This window comes from Diadema setosum, chromosome 12 (genome assembly GCF_964275005.1).
Source record: "Diadema setosum chromosome 12, eeDiaSeto1, whole genome shotgun sequence".
Classification (NCBI taxonomy): domain Eukaryota; kingdom Metazoa; phylum Echinodermata; class Echinoidea; order Diadematoida; family Diadematidae; genus Diadema; species Diadema setosum.
The window spans coordinates 25,541,859-25,559,966 of record NC_092696.1 but is presented as its reverse complement, the minus strand read 5'-3'; the positions used below and the strand labels follow the sequence as shown (position 1 = coordinate 25,559,966).

General features: G+C 37.1%; 1 protein-coding gene across 1 annotated transcript; it reads left to right on the top strand.

Moving 5' to 3' along the window:
* Positions 1 to 4,647: 4,647 nt before the first annotated feature.
* On the top strand, positions 4,648 to 17,978 carry LOC140235598 (retinol dehydrogenase 12-like). The gene is made up of 6 exons (XM_072315603.1): positions 4,648 to 4,914; positions 7,370 to 7,513; positions 8,022 to 8,213; positions 8,871 to 9,149; positions 16,813 to 17,014; positions 17,876 to 17,978. Exons 1-6 carry the CDS (start codon positions 4,866 to 4,868, stop codon positions 17,976 to 17,978), a joined length of 969 nt encoding a protein of 322 aa, XP_072171704.1. The 5' UTR covers positions 4,648 to 4,865.
* The last annotated feature ends 130 nt before the right edge of the window (positions 17,979 to 18,108 follow it).

The window sequence follows — 18,108 nt, the reverse complement described above, 5'->3', positions numbered from 1 at the left end:
TCACCATTTCAGTCGGGCAACATATCTTTCGTTCGTTATTCTCTTTAGTTTGTGAGTTGCTGCTTAATCATTGTTTCTATGTAAACTCATAAAACAAATTGCTAAACATTATAGTTTGTGTGTCTATCAAGATGAAAGGGATGACAATTCTTGACGTCCCATTGACCCACCCTTAGCCAAGAGAGGGCGCACTATAATCACTGTAACCATGAAACGAGTGTCTTTTTTTTTTTATATAACGGCACTGACTGTCACCAGTGACTGCTGTAACCCTGACAGTAGTCCGCCTGCGACCAAATAAATTTGTGCGTACATTTTGGGGGGTAAGTCAAATAGGTTTATATAGGGACCTATACTATAATCAATTCTTGGGTCAGTCTGAGAAATATTGCTCGTAGCTACGTTGGAATCTAACCCCCCCCCCACAAGTTTGCCAAGCAAGAAAATGCTTTTTGTTTGCTGTAAGGAACAAGTTGTTGTCTGTTTGTTTGTTTGTTTGTTTGTTTTTTCATTTGCGGCATAACACCGAAACCTCAATATATTCCATGATCTGTATTATATTATATTATATTACATTATATTATATTATATTATATTATATTATATTATATTATATTTTATTATATTATATTATATTATATTATATTATATTGCATTATATTATATTATATTATATTATATTATATTATATTATATTATATTATACTATATTATATTATATCAAATTATATTATATTATATTATATTATATTATAGTATATTATATTATATCATATTATATTATGTTATATTGTATTATATTATATCATGTTAGTTTAAGTTTAAAGACCATATCAACACCACGTTCAAATATGCTTACACATGAATTGATGCAAAACATCCTATCATATACGATTTTTGCAATGAAGCCTAAAATGTAAGGAAATATCACTATTGTTCTCAATAAACTATAACTGTGGACGTAACTTTAATCTGGAAACATTTTTGTTATAAGTATTGTTCACATTTTGTGTATTTTCAATATTTGACATCGATTATACTGATTCAAATTCTTACCCTGATTGTTTCTATCCCTAACTCACATTTTTAAAGTACTAATGCTGTTTTTTTAATTCATCTACAAATGGTAAATTATGCCTTTAATGCGCATGAATAACATGTGTTGTCTTTATTCTCAACATGTAAAGGGGAAGTTAAAGCAAGGCAAGAGTGTTTTCATAGATCTCAACTGGCACTCTCCGCCAGTATTTCTATTACTTTTTCCCCCTCTTCCTCCTTCAATATTTCCTCCTTCATCAATATCATATGAGCTCCCTCGTGGAGACGTAATGAGCTCCTTTATGGAGACAATATGAGCTCCCTCGTGGAGACTTTATGAGCTCCTTTGTGGAGACAATATGAGCTCCCTCATGGAGACGATATGAGCTCCCTCGAGGAGACTTGGTATGCATTTAATATTCTTGTTTATATCTCTTTACGATCTATAATGTTTGTTTTATGTTATAAGTGCTGTCTGGGGCAAATTATTTGTATAGGGCCCCATTTCTCTCTCTCTCTCTTCTTTCGATCTTTAAAATAACAACAACAACAACTCTTCCTCCTTCCATTTGACCCCACCTCGTGTTTACTATTGCTATTGGATATACCCACACTCCCAATACTAAATCAATAAAATGCAATTTTACTATCACCACCACAACAACTATATTATAACTAATACTATCTCTACTGTTACCACTTTACAACTATCACTACTGCTGCTACTACTACTACTACTACTACTACTACTACTACTACTACTACCTCTATTTATACGTTAAACATTACTGCTGCTGTATACCACTACTACTACTACTGCTACTACTACTTCTACCACTACTACCACCACCACCACTATACTACTATATAGGGTATACAACTGTAGCTACCGGCTAAGACTGCTGCTGCATGCCGCCACATTTTCTCGACGCACTTTTACATTATGCTGTCACACAATCATACTGCTACTGGATTATACTTTGAATATTGATTCTCTTATACTTTTATCATTACTAATGGTATGGTTATTAATATTGCAGGTTTACTACTAATATCATACTGCTGTATACTACAGTTACCTTACAGTTACCTACAGTTACCTTATTGAATAGTATCATAATTGCTATCACCATTGTCGCGACTATTCTATCTGATTTACTTTGCACTGTATTGGTTTGGTTTGTGTGTTGGTTTGTTGTTGTTGTTGTTGGTATGTTGTTTTTGTTTTTGTTTTTTGATAGGGCTGATAGGCCAATTCCTATTTAGGGTGTGACATTATTTCATACGGTTAGCTTTATATTACTCATCCATAAAATTATATCCCCATCATTTTGCGTCATGCTTGCCAAATGTATAACAGTAAACAGCCAACCATAAAACAGAAAAGAAAAAGACAAGTATCTAAATTATCCCAATCAGACAGTTAACAATATTACTTCATGAGAGCTGGACTTATTGTTCTTTCTTAATTTCTGACACTATCAAAACCGTTGAGCATATTCAATTTTTATCCCCAAGTCGCTGAATAGTGAATACCACTTATCTGTTTACTCAAACTATATGCAGTGTAAACATGGAACACAATTTTTGCTGAATCATCGTCCTCAGGACGGAAGGTCGCCCAGATCTTCGAATCCTGCTATAATGTGTGCAGCAGGTCTGCTGAATATATAGGAGGGGGGACCTGGTTTCAGACTATCTTTGATATTGTCTCGATGAAGTGTTGTACTTTGGCCGTCTGCTGTATACTCTATTCAAGCGATAGAGCGAAACACCTGAAAGAATACGTGGGAGGTCTTATATGGAGAATAGTACAATTTTATGCAAAATCAGAAAATGGAACGTACGGTGTACTAGAATTGTAATACACCAACAAAAGATATCTTTCTCTCCCTCTGGCCGCCCCTCTCTCCCTCTCTCCCTCTCCCCATCTCTCTCTCAATCATTAAAGGGTGTGTACAGTTCTGGTAGAGGTGAGGATTTAGCTTTTAACGTTTTGCGAGTTATTCAGAAAACACTCTATAGACGCGGTCAGACTGGCAAAAGATCGAGAAGTTTAAGATCGCGAAGTTTGGGCCATTTTGTACGCGCGCAAGAAAGAGTGCGCCGTCCGATGGCTAGTTAAGTGATTGTTATGTAACAATGCACATCTGTACATGACAATACTCGCGCTTCGGAGACACCGCCCGTAAACAGATCGAGAAGTTTCGCGAGAAGTTTCGCGGGAAGTTTGCGGTCACACTGGCAAAACTTCGAGATCTTAAACCGCGCCTTATGAGATGTCAAAGAGCATGCAATTCTAAGGGGTATCAAAAGTTTATTTGATGAAAATCGGTTTTGAAGTGGCCCAGATATCCCAAAACAAGGTGAAACAAAAGATCCTAGTAAAGTTGTGGCCTGTAGTCTTTTATTATTATCACTTTTTTGGATATCTCAGCCATTTGAAAACAATTTTCATCAAATAAACGTTGAATCCTTCTTAAAATTACATTAAATGAGGTTTCTCATTACCTCACTTATACTAGGAATAGTAAAAAATATGAATCCCCACCTCAACCAGTATACTGTACAGCCCCTTTAAAGAAACATTTGGTTAATTGTTTCTAAAGCACTGTTGTTGATATTTTGCTCAGGAAAGATGATGATGATGATATAATTATGCTCTTCATTGAGGATTGAGGTGTTCAAATTGAAATCACACTTCACTCGTGGAATACTGCTATACAGGCGTTTATGGCGAGTGCTCGTGTTAAACCTGCTGCCTCCGAATTACTAGTATTTAACTCCCATATAGGGTTAAAACGCGACACAGTCACGTGCACGACTCTATAGCGAGCGACTCGTTAATATAAATCATTGTTTAGATTACCGATATAGTGTGAAACGGAGAAAAGGAGCCACACGAAAGCTTACCAAACTTGATGATGCCCCTGGCCATTTTCTTTTCTCTTCTTTTTCTCTTAACCGTATCAGTTTAGAAACATTACAAGAAAAAAAATGAATTGCAAAAGAACCATAGAATAGAAATTATCTTGCTAAGGGGAAAAAACAATAATTGGTTTCATAAAAAAAAACTTTGGTAACTATACAAAAGATAACCATTTATACGCAAACATTTTGCTCTCATGACTACAATCTACCTCCTGCAAATAGATCGGCTGATTTGATAAACTTGAAATTGGAAGCGAAACTGAATGTGCCCCCCCCCCCCCCCCCCGGTAAAGGAGGCAAAGAGCTTGGCAAGGGAGGAGCAAAGTGTCATCGCAAGTTTCTTCGTGATATATCCGTCAGGTCAATTTTCTAGCGCAAGATATTTGACTGCCTACTGTGACCCTTTAAAAAGGCTACAGGTGGAACTTGACATCTCTATACATCATACACGAAAGCCATCGTGACTACAATCAATCACGCATACACAGAGTCGGCAGAAGTACAATTAATCACCATTCAAACCGACTACGAAATGATAGTTGTGTGTTCAAGAACGGGGTGCGCAAACGTATTATTTCAGGCAAACCGCGCTCCAACCGCACTTCGCATCGAGAATCCATATCAGATTTGTATACGAAGGTCATAATATAGACACGTTCACAAAACATATCCAGCGAATGATTACAGTACCACAGCCCAGAGTGGCGGTGAACTTGATCTTGTAATCTTACGCTAAATCATATCTAAGCAGACGGTCAGCCGTGTTCAGTGCCGCTTCCAAAAGTGCCAAGATAGATCAGTGGTGTGAGGTTCGCGTTTGCTCCCCTGCATTTTCTCCCATTCCCGAACTTCCAGATTTTAAGTGACCGACGATAAAACTTGGATTTATAAGCAACATGGCAGGGTGCTGTTCTTTCACCACGGTAGCTGTAGGTGGTTTGGCAGGTAAGTTTATGATTTTGTTCTCTTTCAGTATGATGAACACTTTGCTTCGTCCTCTTCGCTCTCACCCCAGTCCACCGTATTGGTGGAAAATGCCTTCTCTACCAACTCTAGGAAACTGCAATAGGTATACGAGTACAGTCTGGTGCGACGACCTGGGCACTATTATCCGAACGTGTACTTAGGTCATATATTCGATAGTTTCCTCGTCCTTTTGGCTTTACAATGTATGTGTGTGTATTTTGTGTGAGTTTCTGTGGTGGTGCTTTTGATGCAGGTGACGCAAGTAATATTGCCATTTTACCATGTCTACTGCATGCATAGCGCTATTCTGGAAAGGCCGTGCGAGATTCGCTCATAACTTAATTTCAGAGAGAAAGGAAAATTTTAGGAGGTAATCAGCATTTTAATTATACCTGAAAGGGGGAAAGAGGCTTACTACCGTAATGAGAAACCACTGTTCTAACCATGTATAATGCAAAAGCAATTAGGAGACCTTATCCGTTTCCAGCCTAACCGCCTGCGATGGCGGTCGTCTGCATTTATTATCTCTCCATTTTGCAGGAAGAATATCTACTAATTAATATAGTACTTCTTATCTTATTTTGTGTTTTCATGTTTTATTAACGTTAATGTTTATTGTATAATATATACTGCATGTTTTCTACTTATTTTTTGTGTAATATTGTGTAATATTTTGCATTTGTCATTGCTTATACATTTGGAATTTGGTTTGAATTTGTATTTGTTTGAATGCAGAAATAGACCAACCCTATAAACCAAACTCAAAAGTCAAAGCGTAATGATTATGGAGGAGATCAGGTATAAGATGAGGGCACTACTCCGTGCGCATCATCCCCTGTACACGACGTTCCGAGGGAGGGGGAGGGGGATATATAGGAGGGGCGCTATAATAAAGGGGCGGGGCGTTAAAGGGGTCGGTACCAAGGGAGTGTAAACACACGTTGAGGGCTGGCAGTCTTCCAAACATGGCTTTGACCTAATATATTGGCTCCAACTATACTACGCAACGTCGCAAACAGTTCTCCAAAGTTTGATGTACATTATAGCATTCTTTGCCAGTTTTGAACGACTATCTTGATGATGATAATTAAATCTACATTTTAAATGGCAGTGATAATGATAAAGATGATAGAATTATGATAAACTTTTCGATATTCTTCAACTATTAGTAGTGTTATCGTTGTTATACTATGGTAACAAAATGACTGTACACTGATTAAAAAAAAATGAATTCTGCGCGAAGATTTGTTACTTTGTAACTTATTATTTTGTTGTTGTCACTTTATATACACGTTCCGTATATATTATATGGTACACTTTTCCATACCTTCTTTAGTACAAGCTTTGCCCCGTAGCTTTCATCCATGTTCGACATTGGCAAAAAATATTTAGTATACATAGGGCCTAAATATCATTCATCGTGGCTAAACAATCTATTGTGTGTTTGTACTATGTTTCGATATTACAGTTGAACCTCTCGTATCCGGACAAGTCGGGACCGGGGCTCATCCGGATAAGGGATTTGGCCGGATACGGGAGACTCAATGCTTTATACATGTACATTTACATGTACATACACATGTACTGATGTAGCCCATTGTAGTGCCACATGTAGTAATGTGTATACTGCAACCTTTTCATTGTTACACTCAGTAACAGACCCCCAAATAGAGGTTCGTGTTTGCAAGAATGAAATCATTTTCTTTTATAAATTCTTGGGATGATTTACCTAAATAATTATCAAGAAATTTATCAAGTATATGTAATTCATGTGTGTTTGTGTAGGAGTTCTCAAGGAGTTGGGAATCCCCCTTTCCTCCCGTAATTATAAAAAAAAAAAAAAAAAAAATCACGGCGAGATTGCGTCCGTATAATAGAGAGATCCGGATAAAGGGAGGCCGGATAAGAGAGGTTCAACTGGGGTATCATGTATAGAATATGTATATTGCTCTTTGCAAATGTTTACTATACAGTTATTTTTTTGTTGAAAATGAAAATGAATAATCGAAATGAAATGAAATGAAAATTGATGCTGATAACATTGATGACGGAGGTAGTGGATCTTCGGTAACAAAAAGGAAATCAGTCTGCTGGAGTTACAAGGCATGGGTTTTTAATGGGGTTTTATTGCAGTTCCCTTCTATTGGAATCATGTTTCGTTATCTGTTGTCCAGTCCCTCATTCTATTTGCCATTTTCGTGGGTTTACTCAGACTACTTTTTAATGTGATCAATTGAGGGTGGAAAAGCCTCCACATTAGATAATGCTATTATTTGTAATCATGCAATTGCTTGAAACATTCAGTTTAGAGAAAGAATAGAACTAGAAAGGGGAGAAGAAAGGAGATGTTTGACTAAAACAAAATTTTTGTCTGTTTGTTTAAAAGCAAAAATCTCTCTCTCTTCGACGTACCCTCTCCCTCTCTCTCCTGCAGTTGTAGTCTCCTTCTACTTCTTCAGACGCTTCCTGCAGGGAGGGCGCTGTTACAGCAAGGCGCGACTTGACGGCAAGACGGTGATCATCACAGGATGTAATACAGGCATCGGGAAAGAGTCGGCTAAGGACCTGGCCAAGCGAGGTAGGCGTCTGTACTTTACCATTGTAGACATGCATGTTATATTACATTTTCATATTCTCTTTTATTTCAAACAATGATTCTCCTAGAAATAAAGATTTTCCATAGTCATGTTGTTGTTGCTCTTTCAAAAGTTGTGATGCCTTGTTTTGATGGGAGCTCAAAATCAACATTTCAACGCTTTTCCTTCAACATCTCTTGGCAACCTTTTGTCTAATTCATGTTACAAAACCAGCCTTATCAGGAGAATTATAATCTAATCAATGTTAACATCGACATTCGATGGGTATGTATTATATGATTTGAGGGATTAGTTTCTTTGAATGTCCAAACCTTGTATAGCACTTACCATGGCTTCCAGACCATCTGCACATACTATTATTTTTGCTTTAAATATTAACGTCCTCTAAATACAAAAGAAGTAGCAGGTTAAGATCTTCCAAATCCTCCTCTTCTTCTTCTAAAATAAAAGTTAAGCCATTCTTAAAGTTTGTATTTGCTTCCTGTAAAGGAGCCCGTGTCATCATGGCGTGTCGTGACCTGAAGAAGGCCGAGGAGGCCCAGCTATGGGTCATCAGAGAGTCAGGAAACAAGGACGTAGTGGTCAAGAAACTGGACCTGGCCTCGATGAAGTCCATCCGGGACTTTGCCGCCGAGATCAAGAGGGAGGAGAAACATTTGGAAATCCTTCTCAACAACGCAGGTAAAATTGCGAGAAAAATCCGCATTTCTATACCCACTTTTCTATCCCGTTCTGTCCTTATACAAACCGCCATCAACGTTAAGCTTTCGATTGACCCTTTGGCCCGAATTAACGAAGGTGATACAATTGAAACCATGGTTTAAACCATGGTCAATTTGTATGGAGCGCCAAGTGTCGGCCTTCGTCGACGAAATGATAATTTCTTTAATGAACGAAATAGGCCATGCGACACTTGGCGCCCCATACAAATTGTCCGTGGTTTAAACCGTGGTTTCAATAACCACCTTCGTCAATTCGGGACTTTATGTGCTTTGAGTGCCAATTGGCACAGAGAACCCCAAAGCGCGGTACACTAAGTCCAAAGAGTCCACAAGAGGATTGGAAAAAGATGGCAGTTAATTAAATTGATATACCAGAAATATACTAGAAATTATACTAGAAATATATACTAGAAATTCATACATGATTAAGAGAGATTCCTGCTCATGAGCATTGGTGATAACATCGTTATGGTTACAAGGATTCTTTCTGATCATGGTAAAAGATTCATATCGTTAAACTCCCTATTACTTCAGTGGAAATAATAATTATAGTACGTGTTAACCATGAAAACGCAGCTTGGCACTGATTCTGCTGGATGAATTTTGTCCTCTCCAGGAATCATGATGTGTCCTGAGTGGAAGACGGAGGATGAGTTTGAGATGCAGTTCGGGGTCAACCACCTGGGTCACTTTCTCCTGACCCACCTCCTACTCGACCTCCTCAAGGCATCAGCCCCGAGCCGCATCGTCAACGTGTCGTCCAGCGCTCACAAGTTCGGCCGCATGCATTTTGATGACATCATGCTCACTAAGAAGTACAGTTCCACGGCCTCCTACGCCCAGAGCAAGCTTGCCAACGTTCTCTTCACCAGGGAGCTAGCCAAGAAACTGAAAGGTAAACAGACTAGTGCAGATTTTCAAGTGAATTCATAATTTTACTCCAAGTCACGTCATTAAATTTGTCATCTCATAACATCAACAGTTGAACCACTGGATAACCATTCTGGATACCAAAACTTTATCGGTGTTAAGTGTTATGCCATAAACACATTTAATGTCAGATTCGCGCCGTTGCATGTTATTACCTTTTTTTCAATTCAATCATAGTTTATTTCCAATCATCGAAAATCAAAAAGCATAGTAAAAAGTATACATGTGATGAAATAATATTGTTCAAACGTTTGCAAAAGGTTCATGTAATATATATACGAGACAAATTATAAAACAACATATAACATATACAATATTTAGGAAAAACACTGTATAAATACTTCGTGGGCGAGCGGAAAATGAATTCGATTATGGAAAATAGTGATCCACTAAAAAGCAAAGCTTGTCGGACGTGGATCGCTAGATAAATAATGAGTAAATGATATACTATTCTATAACAATATACATGTAATTATTTTGAGATACACCGGTTGGGAAAAAAATATAGAATACCAATGCTAGTGCCCGGACATTGCTCACTGAACCACGTGTACCGGGAAAATATAAGGACAACACGTTCGTACACACATTCGATTACCCACAAGTATATACACTGTAAGACGCGAGACAGTACCGAGAGGAGAGAAGACGGTAACAATACAAGTCTACGAAGAACAAAAGACGGTAACAATACAAGTCTACGAAGAACAAAAGACAGGAAAGGAAGAGGAGAGAAGAAAGAAGAGAAGTCTGCACACAGAACACGCCAAGTGCTGCAACATCAGGACAGGTGAAAGCTCAAGCATGAATTAAAACAATTTAAATTATCTAAGATTATAAGTAGAAAGTAAATGTTTTCTGAATTTGTATTTAAATGTAACAAATTTGGGGGAATCTTTGAAACTATTATCTAAATTATTCCAAAGTCTTGGTCCGGTATAATGAAATGTATTTTGGGCATGTGCGGTTCTCATTAATGGAAGATGAAATTCGTCGGATCGTCGCGTGGGATAGTTATGAACATGACTGTTTCAATGAAATCAATCGTGGAATATTTTAGGTAAAGAGTTACTGTTGTAATTAAACATTAACTGGCCAGGTTGAAACACATACAAATCATTTACTTTTAATATTTTATGGTCAGAAAACAAAGCATTTGTATGTTCTCGGGTATGTAAATTAAAAACAATTCTAAGCGCTTTCTTTTGCAATAAAAGAAGTTTATCAAGTAACATCTGATATGTATTACCCCAAGCAAGAATCCCGTAGTTTAAATAAGGTAGTATCAAACTAGAATAAAGAGTTAATAATGCAGATGAAGGAAGATAATATCTTAATCTATTCATTACGCCAATGTTACGTGATATAATTTTACATATGTTATCAATATGATTCCTCCATGAAAGCTTGTTATCGACGCAAACACCAAGATATTTAAAAGAAGAAACTTCTTCTAAAGGAGTAGTATCAAATGTTATTTTGCTCGGGAGGCTATCTAAAGAATTACTAAAAAGCATAACTTTTGTTTTTTGAGTATTTAATGACAATTTATTTGCGTATATCCATTGTATAACCTTTTTCAGTTCTTCATTGACTGTTCTTATTAAAATGTTTGGGTCAGAGTGAGAAAAAAAAAAAAAGGTTAGAGTCATCCGCAAATAATATGAATGATAGTTTCTCCGAGGATCTATGAAAATCATTAATATAAATAATGAATAACAAAGGGCCTAATAAACTCCCTTGTGGAACACCACATGCAATTGTTTTACTTTGGGAGTCAAAGCCGATGACATGTACAAATTAGGATCTTTCTGATAGGTAACTCGTGAACCACTCCAAGGCCTTTCCACGTATTCCATAATGAGACAGTTTGGCGAGAAGTATACCGTGGTTAATCGTGTCAAAGGCCTTGGAGAAGTCCAAGAAGATACCTATTGCGTGTGAAAGTGTGTCGAGTGCGTGTGTGACTTTGTCGATGAGGGCAAGTAGTGCGTGTGTTGTGCTGTGATTTTCCCTGAATCCAAATTGAAAGTTTGAGAATATGTCGCAGGTTTTAAGAAAACGTACTGTCCTGATATAAACTATTCTGTCAAAAATCTTAGAAATAGAAGATAGTAAAGATATGGGTCTATAGTTATTGACATCATCCTTCTCCCCTTTCTTGTAAATAGGAATTACTTTCGCAAGTTTCATGCTATTTGGCACATAGCCACTTGTAAGCGATGAGTTGATAATGTGTACTAAGGGATCCACTATTTGAGGAATTATGTTTTTTATCAAATAGTTGTCAATTCCGTCATGGCCAGGACTTTTTACTTCTTTCAAATTAGCAACAATCTTTATTATTTCTTCTTTATATGTTGGGTCAAAAAATATAGTTTTGGAGTTAGGTGTATCTAAAAAATCATTAAAAGATTTACTAGAAAGAGGAATATTTTGAGAAAGATTTTTTTCCAATTGAAGAGAAAAAGTCATTGAAAATTTCCGCCATGCCAGCGGGAGTGTTGCTGGAGGCATTGCCCCACCGAATTTCAGAAATATTAGATGAATTGTTAGATGTATTCATAGCATTCTTTAATGTTTTCCGTGTGTTTTTGATATCATTTTTGTATTTGCTTATCTGATTAACATAAAACATTTTCTTCTGCGTACGTAATAGTTTGGTGAGTGTGTTTTTGTATGAAACATATTTTTTCTTATTTTTTCAGTTGGATTGCATCTATATTTATAAAACAAATAATTTTTCCTATTTATAGATCGTAATATAGACTGGGTTATCCACGGGAGTCTTGGAATTTGCTTATATATATTTTTTATGTTACGCAGGGGAATATGGTTATCGATTTCGGAGGTAAGAATAGATATGAAATAGTCATAAGACAAGTTGACATCGGTAATGTTGTATACAGAAGACCAGTCGATTTCTTTTAAACTGTTTTGGAGACTTGTAAGATTATCTGCAGTAATCTTACGACGCTTATAATAATTATTTTGTTTAATCAGTTTAATTGGTACCTGAGCAAATATAGGAAAATGGTCAGTGATGTCTGAGAGGACGATACCAGACTCAGGAATTGGAAAAACATTACAAAAAATGTTGTCTATGAGGGTAGCCGATTGGCTGGCGACACGGGTAGGCTTGGAGATTAATGGTAAAAACGAAGCAGACATTAATGCTTCTATAAATTGTTTTGAACTGTTTTGGGAGCAGTGGCGTATCTAGGGGGGGGCAAGGGGGGCACGTGCCCCGGGCGCCACTCCTTGGGGGCGCAAAAAAACGAAAAAAAAAAAACGAAGAAGAAGAAGAAAAAAAGAAAAGAAGAAGAAGAAGGGAAAAAAAAAAAAAAACTCGCCCGGAAGGGAGGAGGGAGAATGGTGGTGGTGGGGGGGGGGGGGGGGGGGGGGCAAAAGACCAAATCAAACAAGATAAAAACTAAACATGATGACGCGGACAAAATGACAATGTTTATTGTGTTCACACAAAAATTCCATGTTCTGTGAGCTGAAATACAAAAATTTTCGGCAAAATGTTTCACGGAGCAGCGGCTGCAATTTCTTTCGTTCTGAAGCGATCGCCAATTGGATCAAAAGAAGGCGCCAACGGTTTCGAACATACGGGAGGGGGGGGGGCGCAAAAAAAAACCCGAATCAAACAAGATGATAACAAAACGTAATGATGACGCGGAAATATACAAATTTCGGCTCACTCGCTCGTACTAATTTAGATTATTTTTTCAAGTCCTCGGTTTGTTGGTATAAATCGTTATCTATAAGGCCGTCACTATTATCTTGATTAGAATTGTAAGATTTAATAAGCAAAAAATGACAAGAGTTTCATGATTTGTAAGCTGAAATACAAAAATTTTCGGCTCGCTCGCTACGCTCGCTCGCCAAAATTTGTATAAAAAAGAGAAGAAGATAGGAACAAAACGTGACGATGACGCGGACAAAATGACAATGTCTATTGTGTTCACTCATGTCATTTTATATTTAGCAGGAAAAATGTTACACGAAGCAGCGTCTGCAATTTCATTCGTTCTGAAGCGATCGCCGATTTTATCAAAAGAGGACGCCAACGGTTTCGAACATATATATACGGGGGAGGGGGGCGCAAAAAAAAAAAATCAAAAAAGATAAGAAAAAAAACGTAATGATGACTCGCTCGTACTAATTTAGAGTATTTTTTCAAGTCCTCACTTTGTTGATATAAATCGTTATCTATAAGGTCGTCACTATAATTGTGAGATTTAATAAGCAAAAAATGACAAGAATTCCATGTTTTGTAAGCTGAAATACAAAAATTTTCGGCTCGCTCGCTGCGCTCGCTCGCCAAAATTTATACTAAAAAAGATAAGAACAATACGTGATGATGACGAGGACATATACAAATTTCAGCTCACTCGCGCGTACTAATGTAGAGTATGGTCCTCAGTTTTTTGGTATAAATCGTTATCTATAAGGCCGTCACTATATCTTGTTTAGAATTGTAAGATTTGGTAAGCAAAAAATGACAAGAATTCCATGTTTTGTAAGCTGAAATACAAAAATTTTCGGCTCGCTCGCTGCGCTCGCTCGCCAAAATCTATCAAAATTCATTACATTTAAATCACCCTCAAAAGATCCCTTTTAAGTGCTTGAAAAAGCATCATGTGGACCTTGTTTAAAGTCCCTACCGGGATGAGGTTGGGTTGAACACTTTTTCAGGAATTAGGGGCGCAATTTTCGTGCTTGCCCCGGGCGCCGTTTTCCCTAGATACGCCACTGTTTGGGAGTTACATTTCATGAGATCGATATTAAAATCGCCCGTCAAAAATGTATCTTTATTAAGTATCATGGGATTTTGTACTAAATCCTGCAAAACTGTCAAAAAAAATCATTCAAATTTGAACGAGGGGCCTGTAAATTACACCAATCATAATGTTTTTTCCATGTGGATTTATCAATTCAATAAAAAGGGATTCAAGTACATCGCTCATAACACTAATCTCCTCATGTATAATATATTTAATTTTTTCGAGATGTACAAACCAACTCCACCACCAACTCTCTCGCTTCTATTTCTAAATACAAATTCGAATCCGGGTAAAGAAAATAAATGACTGATGTTAGAGTTCAACCATGTTTCTGTTAACCCTATGATGGAGCAAGATTTATGATCTGGGTTTTCTAAAAGTAAGCGCAACTTATCAAAATTTTTGTTGAAACTGCGTAAGTTAAAGTGAGCTAACAAAAATGTTTCACCAACTGTATTCGTGATCCGATTTCTATACTGATTTTCGGTCAAATAAACACACGATGGACTCTGGACTGGATCATTTGAGTCAAAGTTATATTCAAATTCTTGTGCTGCGGTATTGTATTTTTCGGATATGTAATCTTCATTATACACTGGAAATAATATTTACATGATCAGATTCAGAGTGCCTTACTGTGTTATAGAATGTGTTATAGAATGTCGTGTTATTTCAAGGAATATAAGTGTTATAAACAAAGTTAAATTTCATCTTCCCAAAAATGTACTTTTTATGTTATATTCTACTTTGATACTACCTTACTTAAATTATGGGATACTCGCATGGGGAAACACTTTTTCTACTTATACAGAAAGAATATTATTATCACAGAAAAAAGCTCTTCGTATCATTTGTCACGAATCGTGGAGAAGTCATACTAATAATTTATTCCACGAAAATAATATTTTGAAAATTCATGATCTTTATCGTTTGCAATTAGGACAATTCATGTATAAACTCACCAACCATTCTCTCCCCCTTGTGTTTGATTCCATGTTTTTAAAGAATGAAACTGTTCATGCATATCCAACCCGTCAATCCCATGAATATCATTTGCATTTGACTAGGACGGTTTTTGCAAAATCTTTATTCTCCTTTTCTGGACCAAAATTCTGGAATTCTCTGGATAATATTATAAAAGAAGCTTTAAGTTTTCATACATTTTCTTTAAAGTTAAAAAATTATCTAAAAACTTCGTACGCAGCATAATTCATTTTTCTTTTTTTACTTTTGATTTTCAAAGTTGTTGTTGCTTCGTTATTCTCACTACTCTTTCTTCATCAGCGAGCTTGTGCTTCTGTGCCTCCAGTGCCCAGGATATGACCCACCATTTTCCTCTCCTCTCCCCTCCTCCCCCCCCCCCCTTGTCCACCTCGAACTTACTACCTTCTTCACTACTATATCTTTCTATCCTCCTCAATTTTTTTCCTTACAAGAGAGCCGCCATGTGTTTGTTAATGTGCGTCCGTAAGTGTGCTTGTATCTGTGTATTACTCTTGTCTGTTTTTTTTTTGTTTCTGTTTTTGTTTTTGTTTTTGTTTTTGCTACCGCTTAGGGAAATTTGTTGTTGTTGTTGTTGTTGTTGTTTTGCATTTTTTTTCTTTATGAGGGGACTGCATTCTACAAGCTCTGCTTTTTAGCAGTCCCCTCCATTTCCAGCAATATCGTTTATGCATTTACCACAGTGACGTAACACATATTTGTATCTCTGTTGATAATTTACCTATATTTCTCTTACAATATTATTCTGTTCATCGCATTGTGGTACTGATTTCATGACGTCTGTGCATATGAGTGTTTCTTTGTATTTCTTATTTGTTTGTTGGAAGTGAAATAAAATCAAAATCAAAAAAATCAAATCAAATTCATCACTATTCAAAGAATTAAAAGCAAAATTTATTGTGTTAGCCATGGGTTAAAATATAAAACATTCGGGAATTGATAGCTGGCTTCCCGCCTGGTCCTAGCTCAACAGCTACGTGGGGGTATGCAGACCTAAAAGAAGAAAGGAAACCGAAATGCGTACAGAGAAACATGAAACACAGACAAAACAAGGAAACGAACATGAACACAGATGACACGGAATCAACATCGTTGCGTATGGTACAAGACCATGGCCTCGCGTACAATGCCTATCATGAACTTATTTAACATGTAAGGACGTGTGCTACACGTACTAGGCAGTGGAGAGTGGAAGTGGACAGAGCTCCCACTGACAAGGAAAAAAAAAATGTAAACAATCAGCTATTTACCGATATACATTTGCTTGGCAGGAAAAGAAATCATCCATATCACTGAATTATTCTTCAAACATATCAAACATTTACATGTATATTATGCATATAATTATCTCGCAATCAATAATCACTAAACACCTCCGGTCTCCTACGTCACAGAAATCCCAAAGAGGGGGGGGGGGGGCGGCAGTAGCCCATAGTCATTTCTTACGTTTCGGAAAGTACAACAATCTCTGCTTTGTAATTTCCCTCATGGAAATTTCCCTCATGGAAATGTTGTTGATAAGCACCACATGACATAGACCATTTTTTGTCATAACGTGTCACCATATCCACAAAATAATTAAATTTAATCTTAACATGTCAATCCAGTTTGATCTGTTAGGCCTGGACCGTAGCTGCATCCCAAATCACGCCATGGCAGTTGATGTGCGAATTTCTTAATTTCGAGCTTTTGTTAAATCCTTGGATAGGACTAACAAACCAAATGTCACTGCGGATTACGTGTGTACATTGAAAGCCAAGTATAAAATGAATATTAAGCCCGTGTCTTTGCTTGTTTGTTGTTTGTTTGTTTGTTTGTTTGTTTTCTATCCAGACACTGGTGTAACCTGTTACTCCCTCCACCCCGGTGGGGTAGACACCGACCTCCAGCGTCATTTTGGTTCCAATGGCATCCTCTTTAAACTCTTCGAGCCGGTGATGCGTCTCTTCTTTAAGACGGCGGAGCAAGGAGCACAGACCAACATTTACTGCTGCGTGGATGAGAAGGCTGCCAACGAAACTGGCCTCTACTACAGGTGCGACGATTTCTTTGACGGGTTATACCAGTTCTTGTCACATTAATGTACTTATAATATATTGTTATCTATTAATTCCTGATTATATTTCATATATGGTTGTGATCATTTTACCCACATAAAGTCGGAGATTATATAAAAAGGAAGAAAATACTTGTAAAACCAACTTTGGCATTATTGTTACCTTTACAGTTTTCTAATTTTTCATTCTTTTTGAAAATATATTCCTTTTAATAATGAAGTACATGTATATATGACAAACTATATATATAAATTTAAAGTGTAGCATTTAGCAAGTCCGTATCTGTCAAAAAAAAAAATCATTTTCCCGACATTTTGGCCTTCGTGATGAAGCATCATATTTATTCATTAAGTGCTGTTATCATTTATTCCGAATCATTTTTTGGTTTTGTCGGCACTTGTTGCTTCACAACCACCGATAATGCTTCTGCTACTATCATCGTTGCTTTTTGTTTGTTTGTTTGTTTGTTTGTTTGTTTAATGCCCGTTTGGTCTACTTGTCACTTCTTCTAATGCCCAGTTTGGCTACTTATCGTTTCGTCTAATGACCAGATGGCTAATTGCCATTTTGTCTAACAAAACTGTGGGTATTAGACGAATTGGGCAAAGCCCATCCGGAAGTATATAGACCAGCTGGTAATGAGGCTAAATGGCAATTGGACTTAAAGGTCATTAGACGAAGTGATTGTAGACGAAACAGGGATACATGTAATGTAGGTTAAAACTTAATGGCAATTAAACAAAGTGGTAGTAGACCAAGTGACAGTTCACCCCCATGACTAAATTGTGAATTAGTGTATTATAATCTCATTCTCATTTCTTTCGCGTTGTTTCTCATAGTGACTGTGCCCCGGCATCTGAAAGTGCAGCTGCCAAGGACGATGAAGCCGCCGAAAAGCTGTGGAAACTGAGCGTTGAACTGGTTCGATTAGACCGGCAGTAAGAGTACTGTAGATCTAACGCAGCATGATGACATGGCAGGGGAATATGTCCGAAGATGGAGAGACGTGTCTAAGGCTGCGTTCATGCGAAACTAGAATTGCGTTTCTAAACACGTTTAGTCGCTAAACGTG

Excerpts from the sequence above, each read along its gene's own strand:
- LOC140235598 (XM_072315603.1), top strand. The coding sequence starts at position 4,866 with ATGGCAGGGTGCTGTTCTTTCACCACGGTAGCTGTAGGTGGTTTGGCA. Across the intron at positions 9,150-16,812 it reads GCTAGCCAAGAAACTGAAAG|ACACTGGTGTAACCTGTTAC; the intron begins GTAAACAGACTA and ends TTTTCTATCCAG. Across the intron at positions 17,015-17,875 it reads GAAACTGGCCTCTACTACAG|TGACTGTGCCCCGGCATCTG; the intron begins GTGCGACGATTT and ends TGTTTCTCATAG.